At 36.2% G+C, this 20,592-nt stretch overlaps 1 protein-coding gene and 1 long non-coding RNA gene across 2 annotated transcripts in view; one reads left to right on the forward strand and one right to left on the reverse strand.

Moving 5' to 3' along the window:
• The window catches only part of LOC127857841 (DNA mismatch repair protein Msh6-like), a 55,533-nt gene extending 42,734 nt beyond the window's left edge, over window positions 1–12,799 (reverse strand). Inside the window, exons 1-3 of the mRNA XM_052394528.1 lie at window positions 12,588–12,799; window positions 8,543–8,720; window positions 7,975–8,153 (exon numbers count right to left, since the gene is read on the reverse strand). Of these exons, the coding sequence (XP_052250488.1) occupies window positions 7,975–8,153; window positions 8,543–8,720; window positions 12,588–12,753 (523 nt within the window). The 5' untranslated portion in view covers window positions 12,754–12,799. The remainder of the gene's footprint in view (window positions 1–7,974; window positions 8,154–8,542; window positions 8,721–12,587) is intronic.
• Window positions 12,800–12,838: 39 nt separating this feature from the next.
• On the forward strand, window positions 12,839–19,327 carry LOC127858693 (uncharacterized). The gene is made up of 2 exons (XR_008039022.1): window positions 12,839–12,973; window positions 14,476–19,327. It is a non-coding gene; the product is annotated as an uncharacterized LOC127858693 (long non-coding RNA).
• Window positions 19,328–20,592: the final 1,265 nt, after the last annotated feature.

Below are 20,592 nucleotides of genomic sequence, written 5' to 3' on the forward strand. Positions count from 1 at the left end.
GTTTTCAAAACAAGAGGGCCTGAAAAGGGACTAGGGCGACGTGAGTGGTGTTGCATGTAACATTATCACCATAAACAGACCCAATCAAACTGGGTGTGCTATTATATATCTTGGATGCAGAGTATGCTTCCAAAGGACCACATTTTCAGATTATATTTTGTACTGGTGTCGTGGGGTCTATCTACCAGGCCGCTGTCCCAAAATTTCTTTGAGCCAACCAGGTTTTTGTTTTTCGATGGGTGACAACTGGTTTTGAAATAATTAAATATACATGTACTATCAACTTGTTTATATTTTTTTTAATGACAACAAGGGCATATCACATATCACAAGGGGTTTAGCTAGGCTCAAAATAAAGGGAGAAGTCACTTCTCCCTAAAGCCAAAAAAGGGAGAATTGGTGACATCTTTGGGAGAAATGGTACATTTGCGTCATAGATCTTAGTTTTACGTATATTTTGCAGCAACTTAACGGATAAGTGGTTTCTGTTCAGCTTGCAATCAACTCTTTACTTGTTTTATACAAAAGACATGTTAAGTGTATCAAACCAACATTTTTCTTATTTTATTAATTGTTGATTATGATTGTACTTTTAATTATTTTTTTCTTGAACAGGTGTATCAAATAAACTTCAACTGTAACAAGCCATCAATGTTCAGAATCTTTTTACTTCCTTGTTAATTTTAAGCAATTCAACATTAAATCAAATTCATATTTTGTTACAAATATTTGTTTTAAATTTAAAATTCATTTAAAATCTCATTTTACAGCAGAGATTCCAAATCTGACCTGTAAATGTGCCCCATATTTATTGCCAGTGCTAGGTTACATCTTTCCATTTGATCATTCCTTAGTATTATTTTAATGGGCCTTTTAACATTGCTGAAGCATAGTTATTGGTAGCCAGCACAAGGCAATTAATTAAGGCATCATCTATTAACAATTTCATGAAGTGTAATAGCTCCAGACTGTTCTTTTGAATGTTCAACTTTGCATGACCTGTAAATGGGGCAACTTAATTATGGCTGAGAATCCTCCTGTGTCCAATTCTCCACATCAAATTGATTTTAATCCTCGATTTCTGGCACAAAGTAAATCATTAAAAGGAGGAGAAGTCACTTCGCCTTCATGAAATTAATGTGCAAAGTTAAGATTAATTTGGCAAAAAAACGCCCACTTTGCCCACTCGCGAGACCCCTGTATCATAATGTAACATACAGTTTTCAATATAGAAATAATTAGTATGGTACTTGTCAAATTACAAATATAATTTATTTTATAGATGTACATTTAATAGGGGTGTTGATTGTTCCAAATTTGAAATCCTGAAAATTAGGCCAGGGTCTTGGAACCGCAGCGGCAGGAACCCACCAGGAATAAAGGGCAGATCCCCCACCCCATCCAGAGCCCTCAGGGGTTTTTCAGCACTGTCTGCGCCTCCGGAAAACGGAGGCGTTCCCAAAGCAAACGGACCTGATCCCAAACCAAAATTATAAAAAAAATCCCAATTTAAAAAAAAAAAAAAAAAATTTTTTTTTTTTTTTAGAAAGAAGTGTCTTATGACTTATGATTATTAGATTATTAATGTCCAGCTGATGTGTTTCATACCAAAAAGATCATACCAACAAGCACTGCTGTGGTTGAGCAGAGATTCAGCACCATGAACCAGCTTTGCTCCCCATTACGCAGCACGTTCACACAAACCAAACTTACTCATCTGATGCTTACCTGCATTGAAGGTCTAGATCTGAATGACAAAAGATTTGAGAAGCTGTGTGATGCTTTCAAAAACAGAAAGCAGAGAAAAATTATGCTGTAACTTGTGTAACTAACCAGTGTTTGTTTTGGTAAAAAATATCTGCTAAGTTTTTAACTTTACAGTTCTTATCTCAGAGTGTAACTGTAATTGAAAAACAAAATTGCAGTACTTAAATAAATGTTGATCATGCCCAATATTGCATGTGTTTATATAAAGAAAACAAAATAACAAATAAAAAACAAATTTATTTGTTAAACCACTGACTTATTTAAGCATGATAAATTCACAATGTTTTCCTAAAATGAGCCGTTTCATTGAAGCAAAAATTCCCAAAATGGACAATTTTGTTGATTAAAAATTCCCAATATGGTCAGACTCCTATTCCCAAAATAGGCAGAAAAACCCCTGGCCATTACTAATTGTTCTTTTTTATAGTCTTTCTAATTGTATTTTCAGGTGAATACAATTTAAACAAGGGCTGTTTGTAAAACATGCATGCCCCCCCATATGGGCTGTCCGTTGTAGTGGCAGCCATTGTGTGAATACGTTTTTTGTCACTGTGACCTTGACCTTTGACCTAGTGACCTGAAAATCAATAGGGGTCATCTGCGAGTCACGATCAATGTACCTATGAAGTGTCATGATCCTAAGCAAAAGCGTTCTTGAGTTATCATCCGAAAATCATTTTACTATTTTGGGTCACCGTGACCTTGACCTTTGACCTTGTGACCTCAAAATCAATAGGGGTCATCTGCGAGTCATGATCAATCTACCTATGAAGTTTCATGATCCTAGGCGTATGCGTTCTTGAGTTATCATCCGAAAACAATTTACTATTTCGGGTCACCGTGACCTTGACCTTGGACCTAGTGACCTCAAAATCAATAGGGGTCATCTGCGAGTCATGATCAATCTACCCATGAAGTTTCATGATCCTAGGCGTATGCATTCTTGAGTTATCATCCGGAAACCATTTTACTATTTCGGGTCACCGTGACCTTTGACCTAGTGACCTCAAAATCCTAGGCGTATGCGTTCTTGAGTTATCATCCGGAAACCATTTTACTATTTCGGGTCACCGTGACCTTTACCTTTGACCTAGTGACCTCAAAATCAATAGGGGTCATCTAGCTGCGAGTCATGATCAATCTACCCATGAAGTTTTCATGATCCTAGGCGCATGCGTTCTTGAGTTATCATACGGAAACCAATTTACTATTTCGGGTCACCGTGACCTTGACCTTTGACCTAGTGACCTCAAAATCAATAGGGGTCATCTGCGAGTCATGATCAACGTACCTATGAAGTTTCATGATCCTAGGCCCAAGGGTTCTTGAGTTATCATCTGACAACCACCTGGTGGACAGACCGACAGACCGACATGAGCAAAGCAATATACCCCCTCTTCTTCGAAGGGGGGCATAAATATTATAAACCACACCATCCATATCACCGCATGTGTATTCGTCATTCTATTTCTTCTATAAAGAACTTCAAAATTAAATAATAATCGACGAAAAATAATGTATCCGAAAACGACAGTCCGAAAAATTGTACGCGTTTTCCACATTAAATAAAATGTGCATATCGTTTGACTGCAGACATTGCAAAACCTAGAAAATATACAATTTGGTTGACATATTGCTTTACAATAGCATTTATTGTTGGTAAAAAACAACTTAATTATCACCTTTTAATTTCAAACGATAATCGGCAGTAAGGTTTAACATCGTCGAAATAGAACTAATTATTTAATTATCATCCTTTAATTCAGATCGATAGTTGGGAGAAAGGTGTAATCAGCATAGAAATAATTTATTTATTGGTACGCTTCTTTTGATTTGTTAATCTTTAAATACGACATTATCCATCGGCCGCTATATTGTTGGCAGACGACAAGATAAACTGTGTATTCCCAGTGTACAGTGTCTGCGCATGTATGACCCAACATTATGTGTGAGCAAACTCAATGCTGATTGGCCAGCTACCACATGCCCTTCAATAACAATAAAAAATAATATGCGGATAACGTAGACAAGTTTATTGAGCGAAGACGAAAAATACGCGGTCCGATTTTTTCAAATTTTGGGCTCAAAAAAGATTAGGACCGGCTGCAAAAAATTACAGCGTTTTTTTTCCTTCTTTGACAGGGTCCGGTAAACGGCCCTGTTCCCAACCTGAACCGGACCTGGTCCCAAAATCGCCGACGGACCCTTCCCAATTTAGAAAACGGTCTTATCCCAAATAGTTTATATTAAAACGGCCTCGTATCGATTAGAAAATACAAAATAGACTATCTTTTTTGTCTCAAAACAACTTCAGAAGTTAGTAAACAAGTATGAAAAGGAAACGGTTGTTGTTGTAGTTGTTGTTGTTCTTTTAGAATGAGGCTGACGCAACTGCCGATAGGTGGAGCCACCTAGTTACCAAGTTGACTGTTTCCCGGCCGGCATATATAATGCGGCATTATTGAATGCTGGCGGGGAAACATTCAACCAAATAAGGCAATAGTAGTAAAATTGACCTTGTTTTGTACGCTTCGATAACAATGTTTCACATGTTCGTGACAGTTGTTTATTGAACGTTCTCGTTAAATACAGATTCAATATACAAAATAAAACCCTTATCCGAAAAGAATGATAGATATTTCGAAATGCCGTCGGAATTTGACAAAATATTTTCCCGGGTTTTCGTTAATTTGTAGCGACGTCTTTACGTAGTAAACAAACCCAAATATGGAAATCCGAAATTTCGTTTTACTCTTCAAATACTCGCGGCGAAGTTAAAAAGTCAACTACTTCCAACGATTTTGCACACTCGCATCGTGGTTTTTATATAAATAGCCAGAAAATGAGTCACAATTCAAAATACTACTTGAAGAAAGTGAACAAAACGAAATCAGCCAAGCATAAATTTAGCAACCTAAATTTCTGTTTTCCATTATAACAATGGTCATCTGCTGGTCCTTTTAATTTAGACAAGTTATCTCAAATTGCCACACAAAGTAATTTTTCAATTGGGCTTTATGCCATTTTAAACAATTTTCAGTTATATTTCGGCAATACCCATTAATTCTATCTGGAAAACCAGTTCTTAATTTTTTTTTAAATAAACTGGTATTTGTTATACAGACTTATGATCTACCCTATCCCAGAATGCCATTGATAGTGTATAAAAGCATTGTTTACTACATAAAATAGATTCCAGTTGATGTATTTGTATGATTTTTTATATTTCCCAATTTGATGGATTTCACGACGCGAAAATTCCCAATTTGAAGGATTTTGCGACTCAAAAATTCCCAATTTCTAGGGGACAGGACCTGTTCCCAAACAGGTGAAAAAAAGCGCTGAATTAGGTAGGGTCGGGCCACCGGAAACAATTATTTTTTGTACGCCTTATTGGGATAAATCTTCTGACAAAATTTTATGAAGATTGAACAATAAATGTGGCCTCTAGAGTGTTAGCAAGATTGAACTATAGCCATATATAGCCATTTAAGGAAAAATGCCCCGCCCCTTGGCAGTTATGTTTTTCAAGCAAAGGTTACCAATTTTGTACTCATCCAAAATATCATTGGTACAAATCTTCTGAGCAAGTTTCATGAAGATCTGAAAATAAATGTGGCCTCTAGAGTGTTAACAAGGTTTTACTATAGCCATATAAGGAAATTTAGAGAAAACTGCCCTGCCCCCTGGCGGCCATGTTTTTTCACCGATGTGGACCATTTTCGAACTCATCTGAGATATCAATAAAACCAATGTTTTGACCAAGTTTCATGATGATTGGGCAAAAATTGTGACTTCTAGAGTGTTCACAAGGTTTCTCTATAGCCATATAAGGAATACTGCCACGCCCCCTGGTGGCCATGTTTTTCAACGAACCGGAACCATTTTTGAACTCAACCAACATATCATTTAGACAAACATTTTGACAAAGTTACATGAAGATTGGGCATCAAATCTGACTTCTACAGTGTTCACAAGGATTTTCTTTTTTTTTACCTAGTGACCTAGTTTTTGACCCAGCATGACCCAGTTTCGAACTCAGTCGAGGTATCAATGGGACAAATGTTCTGACAAAGTTTCATTAAGATCCGACAATACATGTGGCCTCTAGAGTGTTCAGAAGGCAAAATGTTGACGCCACATGACCGACGACTGATGACGGACGACAGACAAAAGGCGATCACAAAAGCTCACCATGAGCACGTTGTGCTCAGGTGAGCTAAAAAGAGGTATCACCATAGGATGACTTATGCCCCCTATAAACGCTTGATAGAAGTTATAAGCTTTTTTCAAAACCTAAACGCAGATTTCGAAACCTTAACGCGGACCCTAAGTTCAAGGTCAAGGTCACAGGGGTCAATATTTGTGTGCATAAGGAAAGGCCTTGTCTATATACACATGCATGCCAAATATGAAATTGCTATCTGAAGCGACATAGAATTTATGAGCATTTTTCGAATCCTAAACGCAAAATGTGACGGACAGACGGACAGTCTCATCACTATATGCCCTCCTTCGGGGGCATAAAAATATATTTATAACTAGAGAGCTTTGTCACAGACGCGACGTATACCCCCACATGCTGCATTGACACAGAATATTGACAGTCATTTTAAAATCTCACAATGAATGACATAGTTATGGCATTGACAAGCTCATCTATGGCCTTTGTTGACTTTTGAACTCCAAGTGTGGCCTTGACCTTGGAGATATCGACTTAATTCTTTTGCATGACACACTGTCCAATGATTGTGAACAAATGTACCGAGTCATTTTAAAATCTCACAATGGATGACATAGCTATGGCCTGGACAAGCTCATTTATGGCCATTTTAAGACCTTTGAACTCAAAGTGTGACCTTGACCTTGGAGATATCAATGTAATTCTACCGCATGACACATCGTGATTGTGAACATATGTACGAGTAATTTTAAAATCTCACAATGAACGACATAGTTATGGCCTGGACAAGATCATTTAAGGCCATTTGTGACCTTTGAACTCACAGAGTGACCTTGGCGTTGCCTATATTGACGTAATTCTTTCGCATGACACACCGTCCAATGATGGTGAACAAATGTGCCAAATGATTTAACAAGGGATTTAAGTGTCACAAAACCAGGTTTTCAATTTGAAAAAAAAAATTCTGATAAAGGGAGACAACTCAAACTGAACTGTTTGTTCATAATTACCCCCCTTGTTTGAAGATTAATCTATTTTTAGTCTTGGCGACCTTGACCTTGGAGATATTGACGTATTTCTTTCGTGTGACACACCATCAAATGATGGTGAACAAATGTGCCAAAATGATTTTAAAATCTCACAATGAATGACATAATTATGGCCCAGACAAGCTCATTTATGGCCATTTTTGACCTTTGAACTCAAAGTGTGACCTTGACCTTGGAGATATCCACGTAATTCTTTCGCGCGACACACCTTCTAATGATGGTGAACAAATGTGCCAAATGATTATAAAATCTCACAATGAACGACAAAGTTATGGCCCGGACAAGCTTGTTCTGCCCGCCCGCCCGCCAGCCCGCCGACATTCGCCAATCTAATAACCAGTTTTTTCCTTCTGAAAACCTGGTTAAAAATCTCACAATGAACGACATAGTTATGGCCCAGACAAGCTCATTTATGGCCATTTTTTACCTTTGAACGCAAAGCGCGACCTTGACCTTGGAGATATTGAATTAATTCTTTCGCGCGACACACCATCCAATGATGGTGAACAAATGTGCCAAATGATTTTAAAATCTCATTTTAAAATAAAAGCTCATTTATGGCCAATTTTGACCTTTGAACGCAAAGCGGGACCTTGACCTTGGAGATATTGAATTAATTCTTTCGAGCGACACACCATCCAATGATGTTGAACAAATGTGCCAATTGATTTTAAAATCTCACAATGAATGGCATAGTTTTGGCCCAGACAAGCTAATTTATGACCATTTCTGACCTTTGAACTCAAAGTGTGACCTTGATCTTGGAGATATTGACCTAATTCTTTTGCGCAAGACACGGTCTAATGATGGTGAACAAATGTGCCAAATGATTTTAAAATCTCACAATGAACGACAAAGATATGGCCCGGACAAGCTTGTTGCGCCCACCCGCCCGCCAACATTCGCTAATCTAATAACCATTTTTTTCCTTCAGAAAACCTGGTTAATAATACTAAAAGGCCTATAAAAGCTCACCGTCATCCTCATCTTCTGATGGCAGGAGCTCCACAATGAGTCCCATCCTCTCCTCATTGGTCAGTTTAAGGGCCTTGTCCGCCTCTCCCACCCCTCTCACCACAGGGGCACTCTTCGTGTGCAGTGGGCCCCCGGGACCATAGTCAGGGTCATCAGAGCCCTTGTAGGGTCTTGTATTCCTAAAATGAAGAATCAAATCATTAAATTGTTTTTAAGTGTTTTTTTTGGTATGTCTTTTAAAGTTCTGTTGAATCTTGGATTATTAAAAACTAAATATTTGAGGTCTAAGAGGATGCTTTAATATTCTTAATCATACTTGATAAAAGATAAATCAGTGAATAAATGGCATATTAAAACAGAAAACCTGCTTATTACAATCTTTTTTGAAATTTTGGATGTTAAAGTTATTTGAATTTAAGTAAAGAATGTCATACTAAATGCCAGAGCATTACCATATTGTCTTTACATAATGACTAAAAACATCATGAATGCATTATAAGATGCATTTCAACATATTTATAAGATACCCAGATACAGTATTTCATTCCTCCACAAATAATGCACCTACTTTTGTTTGATCCAGGCTCGTGAGACAGGTGTGTCAAAGAACTGCACATGGATCTGGGGCAGTTTGCCAGCCTTGTAGTGGGTGTGTTCAGTGGGGTGGTTACACACCAGACTGGGCCACCAGGGGTAACCCTCGAGCTTGCCCCAGATCAGGTCCCCAGGCTTGTAGCTGCTACTCTCTGAAATATTGTAGAACTAGGGGTCAAACATTGGTTTCCATTTTTGGAGTTACACCTTTGATAAAAACCAACAGAACAACCACCATGATTCCGGTTTACACCCAAAAACTAAGTTAAATACGGGTGTATAAACGTAATAAATGCAACTTGATTAAAGAATATATCAATGTTATTATTGAAAGTTAAAAAAATCACTGTTTTACCCCACCCACTCACGAAACTAACCCAGTGCTTTCCACAGGATTTTTTTTACATTTGTAGAGTGAAATGACCTTATTTGGTGCGTTAGGACTCTTCAAGAAAAAAACAGCAATAAAGTCATTGATAACGACACTTTTAAAAATTGTTTTTACCCATTCCCGCATAGATATGCATAATCCTGTTTCAATCGATTCCTTAATACATCCCTATCAACTATACTTTCTTTCTATTACTGCATTTACCTACTACTTTTCCCGTCACTACTCACAGGAGTTTTTTTTAGAGAAAGGGGAAGACGCTGGACGCTGGGTGAAAGGGGAAAAAAGAGTGCGAAAGAGACATATTAGGGGAAAAAATAAAAACTGTTCATTTCAATGTCTATAACTCATCAAAAGAGGCTTGTCTCTGTCCATTTTGTTCTTAAACACATTTAACACGTATTAAAGTCTAAGTCCTTAATTAAGTTGCAGGTGTAGATCTAATTATGGGAAATGTTTTCAACTATATTTCTGTACTGGGGCCGGGGGACGATGTCAATTTTGTGATTTCAATTTCATTATGAATGGGTTGATGATCTTGATCTGCTACAGTATTGGAAGGGAAAGGAGCGGCAGCTGCCGATTGTCTACTTTCACTTTCACAATGTTCGATGTTGATTACCTCAGAATCCTGCTGGGTTATAAGGGTTTTCGATGATTCTTTCTTAAAAAATGCCTCGATGCGTTCAGTATCTTCCGAGTCCGTTTGTTTTATTTTGTTTGTGTAAGAACGCCAATTGTGAGACATTTTTTGCTGTTTTCACGTTTATATCTTGGCTTGCACATAGCCCGGATGAAAATTCGACTGGTTTCCGGTAATTTATTGATGAAACACCCTTCTAGCGCAAGACCGGTATCCAGTAAAATAGTCACATGATTATTACGATTAGTTGCCCAGTTTACATGACGTAAGTTAAGAGCTATATTTAGAATAACTGGGATTCCCAGATTTTTTGTGTTCTTCTGGAGAGAGAGAGAAAGATCGTTGTACATGGTGCAAATTGGATAATTGTCGAATGCCCAAAGGAAAAATAAACATTTCTTTGAGAGAAAATATTATATTTTGGTGAAAAATGATATTTTTGGTGGGGAAATTGTATTTTGAGGGGAAAAATTCTGGTAGGGGAAGACGCCGAATATCGGCGTCATTTTCCTAGTTAAAAAAAACCCTGACTCATAACCGAATAATCCTGTATATTCCAGTTTTAAAGCAAATTCTGGTAAATACATTAAAAGTGCTGAAGAATTTCAAGAAACACAAACATTCGCCATTTTTCTTCAGTATCAAATAAATTTTGGCATTTGTTACTATTTAAAGATGTGATTAAATAGCCTCCTATCGGGGCGGTGTTTTTTTCACTGAACACGTGTAAATCGCCTGTACATGTTTTTATACAACACAAAATACACCTACACTTTCCATGGGACGTTCCACATGTCTGCATAATGTTCACGAGCTTTTTATTGAGACAACGGATAAAGCACTGTTTATTTGACGCTAGAATTTGTTAATGTCACATTAGCATTACAATTCAGAAGTGTGTTACAGATTACAAATTGAACAAGCTAATTCGTTGAATTTATATCCCCCGCCATTATACTTCTGGACACAAAAGTTTTCTGGACGGATGGACAACGCCAACGTGCATCATCCTCTTATCCATATATATATATACTCATACCAAGTTTCAATGAAATCCGTCAAAGTACTTCCAAGATATGGCTCCGGACTCACAAAAAAAGCATTTTTTCAAGATACAAAGGGCCATAACTCCATTATTCTCCGATGAGGTAAAATGCCATTTGGCGTGCGTCATCCTCTTATCCATATATATACTCATACCAAGTTTCAAGGAAATCTCCCAAAGCACTTCCAAGATATGGCTCCGGACACAAAAGTTCCGGACGGACTTACGGAAAGACGGAAAGATGGACGGACGGACAAGGCAAAAACAATATCCATCCGCCTATGGCAGATTAGCCTATAGCGGGGGATAATAATGCTCATTTGAGAATCGAACGAAACAGTTACAGTTGTGCATAATTAATTCAACGATAATTTGTTTAAGCGCATTACGTGTCGAATAAATTATTTGACCATCTTATGCATCAAATGCACAATATCCACGAGGATTTCACCCGGTTGCCATCATCCATCTTCTAAGTAAGTTGCCGAGATTTCATCATTGAGGTATATACCGTAGGAACCGATGAGTGTGTTAGATAACAAAGCCAACAAACTGCCATAAAATCACACAATTACGTCACACGTCGTCTGCATTATTTTACTGCAGGAACAGGTATGACTGCTTACGAGTGTTGTCGCTCATTCAAAGTGTGCGCTCTCATTGGCCAATATAGATTTTCCATTACAACAACGATCCCCATTTTTTGCTAAGTCGATATCGCTTTGATATTTACACTACCAGAAACAGTAAAAAAAGTTTTGGGTTGGCACGGCCAATAAAAACTTTAGGGTCTGCGCAATTTCCTAGGTAGGGTCGGGTGACCCAAACCACAACATTTTTTTTTAGACCTAGATAAAAGGGCACATGGTCTTAATTGGCTTTGAAAGGGGCAGAGCGGGGCGCCATGCTGATAAGGCCTGGATAAAAAACTAGTAAAATTTCAGAAGAGTGCTATGGATTACGCATTTAATTATGCTCATTTGAGAATGCAAAAAAACACAGCATACAGATGAAACATAATGCTAGACAGGGCTATAGATAACTTTTGGGGTATATTGGGTTTTTCACCCCGTTTTGACAACAATAGGGCTTTTGTAAATTCAATAGTTTTAGCGAAAATTTTCACCCCCTACATTTGAGCTTAATAAGGTTTTTCACCTCTTGTTTTTTCAACTCAATTAAGTAATGTAGGGAATGACATATAAAATATAATCAAAATCTACCAAGGTTACTATATTATTTATACAAATGGAATTCAAACAGGTAACTGTACATAACAACAAACAATTGCTGAATTTCAGAACAAAGTAGTTATTTTTGCGTTGGTTAAGACCGAGTTTGTATAAATCGCTGCACAATTTATGAAGTTATGGCTGTTCAAAGCAATGAACCCCGTTCATTTTGAGTTGAATACCTTGAAAATGAAAGTAGAAATGGGACCGGTTTACGAATAATTACAATAATACCCCAAAGATTGATGACCGCTGGAAAGACTGCCTTCTTTTCTTCATAGGACGGCATATAAACTATCTGGTACATTTTTGTAGGGAAAATAGCCAGTCTAAAAAATACGCCCGGTGTTCATAAGAATTGCGTTACGTGACACAAGGTTTTTTACGGGAATTACGTTATTTAATTTGTATTTGCGTTTTCGTACGCTTTATTTTGAATTTAATTACGTTTTTGGTTATTTTAATTGCGTAATAAAGCTCATACGCTTATTATCTGTAGCCCTTGCTAGATTTTGTTGTTTATTTTCTATTGACAAACAATAGTCTTGTCAGCTGATTTTTTTTTCTTCATGATTAGTCTCAGCAGACTGAACTCCAATTTACAAACACTCGTTCTGTGACATTATAAAAATGCTAATTATTCTTTTGATTTTGATTACATGTTTTGTTATGCTTTCCACGTAACAGACAACAATACTGGAGTGTAACCTTCGATATCTGGCTTTTTCTTCGCAGGTCTATTTGGAGATTTCTTCGGTGACAACACGTCATTTGCGGTGTTCTCGATTTTTTCCTTTGCAGGTGGGCATGGACTCTTTGAAAAGTAAGAGAACAGTGTGTTTCCCTGTTTTGATGGGGTAGGTTTAGGTCCCATTATGTTGATAGAGTTCCCGCTGAATTCGCGGTGTCGAAAAACTTTATAATCGTAATATTTGCCTCAGGAATTTCATTGCAAACATCGTAGCCAATGACAATCATCCATTTAATCCCACGGAGAAGTACGGAAACGTGTAAACAATCTAATTAATACACAATCTAGGTCGTGTTGTGGTTAGATGAAATAAGAAACCATGCAGGAAGGAGAAGTCATCAAGGTATTATTTATGGTTGAAATGTTTGAATTACAAACAATAAAACAATGATTTGCCACATATATTTATTAGTCTCAGTAAAAATGGATAAGAAAAAATGTGGAATGACGTTTGTGGGCGTGACCTACTTTTTGTGTATTGCCAGCTTTGACATGTTATATTGTTGATTACATCAGGTATGTGCATAAGATACCTGATTACATGGATAAGCCAGGAGCCTATGGGTACTGCTTTCAATCCATATTTTTTCAATGTAACACAATAATATTTGTTAAACTTATGGATACTTCCAGATCATTTACTTTGTTAATTAGTGGGTTAACTGAAAGAATGAGATCAAGTGTTAAACTTTTGGATCTGTTCTAAGACTGTACATGTAGTTTAAATCATGGTTGCAAAATGACCTTACAATGTTTGCACATCCTTTCTATTCCTCTAATAAGATCGCTATTGATTAATTGTGATAATATTAGCATTATTAGGTCTCGTAAACCTTGAAACATACAATCATTAATAACTAGTATTAATGTAACGTCAATCTCGTTCCTTATTAAAACCATTGGTGCAAAGTGACTTAACAATGTTCACATATCTACACTACTGCTACCGGAAAACCGAAAAGAGCGTAATGATATCACAATATGCAAATGTTACACCGTAAGGGATGCACTGCATGAACAAAAATCATCAAATTCCATTGATCAATAACATAAAATTTAAAAGTGTCTTATTTTTAATCAAAGGGTTAGACAATTTGAGCAGAAAAACCTGAAAATATATGCCAACCCAATAGTTTAATTTAGTTGCGACCAACGTGACAACTATGCCTATGTATACCTATAAACAGTAAACATAAAGCTTCATCTATTTGGATCATTAGTTCTTGAGATTACGCACGGAAATGAAAAATCAATAAGAAGCGAATTTATTATCAGAGGGCAATACATTTCCAAGAAAACCATTTGACCAGAATGCCCTGGAAACAATGCCTATATCCGTCCTATAACGATAATTCATATCAAGTTTCATAACATTCTAATTATCTCCGTCTGAGATCTTGTGCAGGACCGAAAAAGATACATAATCAAAGGGCAAATAACTCCATTTTACCGGTAATTAATTTGATGAGGATGACCTGACAACAATTTAAGGCATGTCCACTTTAAAGGGAGGCTGCATATCGAGTTTCATAAAATTTATATCACTATGGTCTAAGACCTCGGGCAGAAACAAACTTGTGATGGAGGGAAGGATGCATTTATTTACAGTTTGTACGACAGAAACAAGAATTGGTAAAATTCAATTCCTTCAAATACAAAAGGACGGACAAAAGAGAAGACCATACCTATACTCCATTTGAGGGAACAAATAAAATGTGATGTGATTTGTATTAAAGCATTAAACTGAATTAATAATTTATTCATTTTTGTATGGTTTTATATTTGTAGAACATTTAACAACACCATGACTGACGTTACATGAAGATGCACATTTCAATTTTTCAGTTTCCCCCAATAATTGAACTAAATGTCGGCGGTCGTTTCTTCACAACAACACACTTGACACTTACCAAATGCCCTGATAACATGTTGGCAGCCATGTTCAGTGGCAAATATTCTGTGGTTCTTGACAAAGATGGTCGGTATTTCATAGATGCAGATGGGGATTGCTTTGTTCATATTCTCAACTACCTCCGTTACGGTGATATTCCAAAAGCAGCGATATCAGAGTACGTGTATCGAGAAGCAGCCTACTTTGGACTGCATGGACTGATGCAAGAACTGGAAAAACACCCGCAAATACTGGCAAAAATACAAAGACATAACCTCAGAAGTCAATATCCCGGATATTCAGACTGCATGGATTCAATTATAAAGTCAGCAGGCTGTCCTGCTACAAAGGAAACCCTTGATGTTAATGTTTTGTTGTTCAAAAACGAGAATGAGCCCGGGCACGATGAATTCAACATTAATCACATGTGTCTTTGCAAACTTCGGAACTTGGATAAGACTGTGGCATACGATGCTAAGCTTGGTCCATGGAAACATGACAGTTCAGAAAAAGATGTTTTGAATTGTATTGTATATGATTTGGAATCACTGGGATTCACCATCACCTCCAGATACCTGGGAACCTGTATATATCAACATGAAACTATTGAATGCAAAAAAGCATTTTATGCCATAACCTTCCATTGGTGGAAGTGATATGTCTCACTTTTCATCAATTTAAGTACAACTGTATCCTATTATAAAATTGTTTCAATATAGAAAAAAAAAATTGTTCCATGAAATAGTGTTTCATTTAATCACATTTAGATTTACAGGTAACAGTTTATTTTTTCATGTTACCTTTATAAGTGGTAAATAATCTCTATTGTTTGCCATTTACAGATTACCTGTATTACTTAGAAAGTATATACATGCATAATAGGGCCATTATGATATAAGAAGTATTTAAAACAAGCTTATTGTGTGTTTTGATCCTTTGTCTCAAATAAACCGGTGTTATAAGGTCGTTCAAAAATATGCATGATATTTTTAATGCTTTACTGTACATGTATGTCTATTTGTTTTGCATTACTTTATGTATGTTATCTTATAACTATTTTACTTTTTATATTTACCCAAACTTTTTATTTTATTTGATTCTACCTCATTTTGGAGATATATATTTCACCACTGTTGTTCATTATCATAAATATTTTTTGCTCTTAATAATATTGATTTAAATGAAAATGTTATTGGTATTTGTTGAGTATTTATAAATAATATGATGGATATTTTAGTGAAGTTAGTGCAGCTGTTCTCAGAAATGCTCTGAGAATCATGAATTGAGAACAAACCGGTTCTCAGGGCTTTCATTTGATTCTCATTTTAACTCTTTGACTCTTGTCTTTTTTTCGGCGTAAGCTGTATTAAGCCAGCTTTTCACCCTGACTTGACCTTTGTAAGTGTCCAATAATACTCAAATAAAATTTCCCGCGGCTAGGTACGAATGAATACACTTCATTTATTCCATTGGCTGATTTGAGTATAACACCAGAACATTGGAAACATATCCGCATCTTTGTAACACTGTTTTACTGCATGAAACAATTTTATCTCTAATGAAAAGGCTCAATAGATAGAACAGTTTTACAATCAATTTTCGACATAAATACAGTTTGTGCGTTCACCTTTTATTTTCAGAGAATTACCAGCGCAAAAGCGTTTATACTAAAGGCTATGTTGCCATATTTAGTACTTACTTGCATTGCATTTCAACCCGCGAGGTTTCGGGTCAATTCGCGGCCATTTGTGAAAATCAGAGTTTATATACAGTTCATCACCGGAGTTCGCAGAAGGGGTTGCGATCATTGTGTTACACCGGTCTTACTGACAATAACGTAGTGACTGTAATGCATTGCATTCCAATCCGCAAGGTATCAAGGTCAGTTTGCGGTCAGTTGCAGAAATCTTTATATAAACGCCGTCTCGTAAACTTTGTGCACTTGAAGTCTGTTTTGATCAGAAAGATACTAAATAAAGATATTCGGCGATATTATTGTGGTATGTCAATCATCGATTTTTAATATGGTTTCAACATTAGCATGATAAGGACCAATTTTGATAAAATTAATAAGAAATATTTATCCATTTAGACCAGTTTATTAAGCATGAGCACAATAATTCACTATACTATAATTATGCAATTAAATAAAATTCGAGCCGGCTGACCTATATGCACTCGTTTATTTTCATGTTTCTTGTGTTTTTCCATTCTGTAAATATAGATATCTGAGTAATAATATCACATAAAGCAAAATAAGCCACGAAATCTGGCGCAACATCCCGTAATTGATTTGCTTATGATGTAGCTAAGAACTGCGCAGAAAAAATGGCATCCGCTACTTTTATCTCATAGAGATAACTTTTGATCGTTCATAAACATCGACCACAATCAACGCCGTATATCTTTTTTAAAGATATTTCTTGTTTCTTATAATGATATTTTACTATTTTATTTTTCACTCAAAGATTGAAAAAAGGATATGCACAGATGTTGTTGTTTTTTTTCAAAAATTTGATATTTTCATGGAATTAAAAGCTAACAAGAGAGTCACTTGACTCCTGACTTCTCTAAGTTAATGCCCTGATTATAAATCTGCTAGACAGGTTGATACATGTAAACAATTTAAGTTAATGCCCTGATTATAAATCTGCTAGACAGGTTGATACATGTAAACAATTTTCGCACTCAAGCTAATTTTAGTAAGTTCATACTTGTTAAAGAGAAGTTTCTTAGAGATACTATTTACATGTTTTGTTTATTTAAAATAGTTATAATTTCTTACAATAGTTGTGTTTCTGTCAGTCAGTGTAGGGAGGCGGAAAACTACAACGGGCGAGGCATGGTATGGTATTGCGCAAGGGGGGGTTAGGGTTAGTGTTAGGGGTCGGGTTAGGGTTTGGGTTAGCCTAAACACAACCCTTACCCAACCCCTAACCCTTACCCTAACCCTTTTTTGGGGTTATCACCCCTGACCATGCCTCGCCCGTTGTAGTTTTCCGCCTCCCGTCAGTGTAGGGGGACTTTTGTACATATATATATATTTTGTTTTGTTCTTCAAACTTTACTAAAAAAAATAAAGTTAAACTTGTGTTTACAGTTTTAAATTTGATTTTTACTTGTGATTATTCTTAGAGATATTATCTTATACATGTTATTTGTATTAACAATATACTTAGAGATATTATCTTATACACGTTATGTTTATTTACAATAGGTGTTTATCATGAATGACATTTTTCATGTAGGCTTTTATATCCCTTTCAGCGCTGGAACCGAATTTTGAAGGCCTTTGCAAACAGTTTGGATCCAGATGAGACGCCACGTAACGTGGCGTCTCATCAGGATCCAAACTGTTTGCTATTCTGATAGTATTCTTTGAAAAAAATCGAAGAAAATGCTAATTTTAGAAATTCAGCAGATAAAAGTTTTGCAGACGACAAATTTCCCAGCATGCAAAGGGATGTACATGTTAGTACACAGATACAGACTTTTTCACATTGTGGCAGTATGCATATCTAATCTAGATAACGTTCTTACATAATGAAAAGAACATTCCTTATGAATGTCATGACAACATACATACAGGAATGTCAATGAGCAACAACAGCCTGAATGCCATTGTAGTTTATATATATGTAACTGTGTTTAAGAAAAAAAACACTAAAGTGCCTGTTGACCGATTTTTGTTTTTAAAAAAAATGTCATTATAATAATTTGCGTTCATAATTGTAATATTTGCAATAGTTTCAATAATTATAGGGATTGATCAAGAGCGATATAACATGATGCTGTGCCACGCTCATTTTTGGTCTTCCTTCTAACCTTTTAGATTGCTCAACATAAAAAATGTTACAAGCCACTTATATTTTATGTATTACTGATATTAGTAATAGGCAAATGAATAAACCATCTCGATTGCAAGTGTTTGCCTGATAGATTCCTTAGATTTATCAAAGTATTCCATAATGTCATTAGAATGATCTGGCTTTCCAGCCTGCCCCCTTTCAGCAGCATGCATTTTCCTTTTTTGATCCTACTTATTTTAATGACAAAATATTTAAAATACTATGAGACCTCATGAAGCAAAAACTAACATGTTCTGACTCAATCTGACTTCACGGCAGGCTTTTGAGGTTGGAGTTTCAAACACTATAATTATTATACATATTCTTGATAAATGTACACTAAAGATCTTTAGAAATATGATATTATTTTTCTGATTTCTGTTGATGATTAACAATTAACCGAATTGAGTAAAAAAAATAAATACTTTTTTCTTAGTCAAGAGTATTCTTGTGCTTGTTATAATGTATACATTTTTTAATTCTATGACAATTTGTTCATTTTTCCAATCTACAAAAAATCCCTTTAAAAGCAGATTGTTGTTTTAATCAATATTTATGTTTTATTCTGTTATGGCATGCATTTTGTAACGAATTTAAGTGTATTTAAAAGACCGTATTTCAACCAGTTAGTACTATTGTAAAAACGGATAGATCACAGATGGGTGCAGATGAAATAAAAGAAAAAAAATTCCTAGAGGCTAAATTTAGTTAGACATTTTGAATTTAGAACAGTGTCTATAACTGTGTTAAATCCATTAAAAATCTAATTGAAATCTTGATCCAATTGTTACTGTCATTGATGAGTACCCATGCACATAACTGTTGTCAATATTTTGTTAACTTTATAGCATTTATTGTATGTCTGCTAGATGAATTCCTTTTGATATGGGCTTTTGCAACAGTTTATACGCATTGTTTATGGTTGTTTGATTAACAAAAACAATTTTATGAATATGCACTAGCAAAAGATATGAGCGTTTTTATTCATTCCCAAAGTAAAACTGTCATCATCATTGAAACCAAAGCACTAATAAATGCATATGGTACATTAACTTTAAATCACACGAAATGCAAATATATAGAAATTTAAAATCGTTAATAACACAGGTATCCAATTGTCTTTCTTCAAGTCCGAGTTGTTAATATTGGTATATAACATTCTAAGGCCTTTACCAGGCTGCAAGTATATTATGTATATTCTCACATTAGCCTGCAGTGCAGTCCAGGCTTAATGCAGTGCTCCAGCTAGGCCTAAATCGAAGGGCGCCGCGCCCTGCCCTCCCGAACCTCCGCCCTGCCCCCCCCGAACCTCCGCCCTGCCCCCCCCCCCCCCCCTCCCCCCCCCCCCCCCCAAAAAAAAAAAAATAATTTTTGTTTACATATGATTATTCATAAATCTCTTATTACAATGTAATTACTTTAATCCTCATTGTAGACATTATACTAAATGGTTTAATAATAATGGGAATAATCCAATTATTTATAACATATAAATTCACATGCAATAGGAAGCATTCCAGAAACACCCGCGCGCTTTTCACAAAATACTGCGCGTCGAAAGTGCCCTTTTGACAAAATACTGCGCGTCGAAAGTGCCCTTTTGACAAAAAAGCCCCCCTGCCCTTTTCAAATCCTAGCTGGAGCACTGCTTAATGCATGTGCTGAAGTATCATCCAAGATAAGCCTTGCAGCCCAGGCTTAATGTATGTGCTGAAGTATCTCATATTAGACAGTGCAGTCCAGGCTTAATGCATGTCTGTAAAGTATCTTCCTACATAAGCCTGTGCAGTTTAGGTTTAATTAATGTGTAAAATAGTATCAAGCCTGTGCAGTCTAGACTTAACACATATAAGTAAGGTATGTCCCAAATTAGACTATTCACTCCGTGCTTTATGAATGTTCTGAAGTACAGCTTCAGATAAGACTGTGCAGTCCAGGCTTTATGCATGAAGTACAGCTTCAGATAAGACTGTGCAGTCCAGGCTTTATGCATGAAGTACAGCTTCAGATAAGACTGTGCAGTCCAGGCTTTATGCATGAAGTACAGCTTCAGATAAGACTGTGCAGTCCAGGCTTTATGCATGAAGTATTGTCTCAGATTAGACTGTGCAGTCCAGGCTTAATGCATGAAGTATCGTCTCAGATAAGACTGTGCAGTCCAGGCTTAATGCATGAAGTATTGTCTCAGATAAGACTGTGCAGTCCAGGCTTTATGCATGAAGT

Source organism: Dreissena polymorpha, chromosome 14 (genome assembly GCF_020536995.1).
Source record: "Dreissena polymorpha isolate Duluth1 chromosome 14, UMN_Dpol_1.0, whole genome shotgun sequence".
In the NCBI taxonomy this organism is placed as follows: Eukaryota; Metazoa; Mollusca; class Bivalvia; order Myida; family Dreissenidae; genus Dreissena; species Dreissena polymorpha.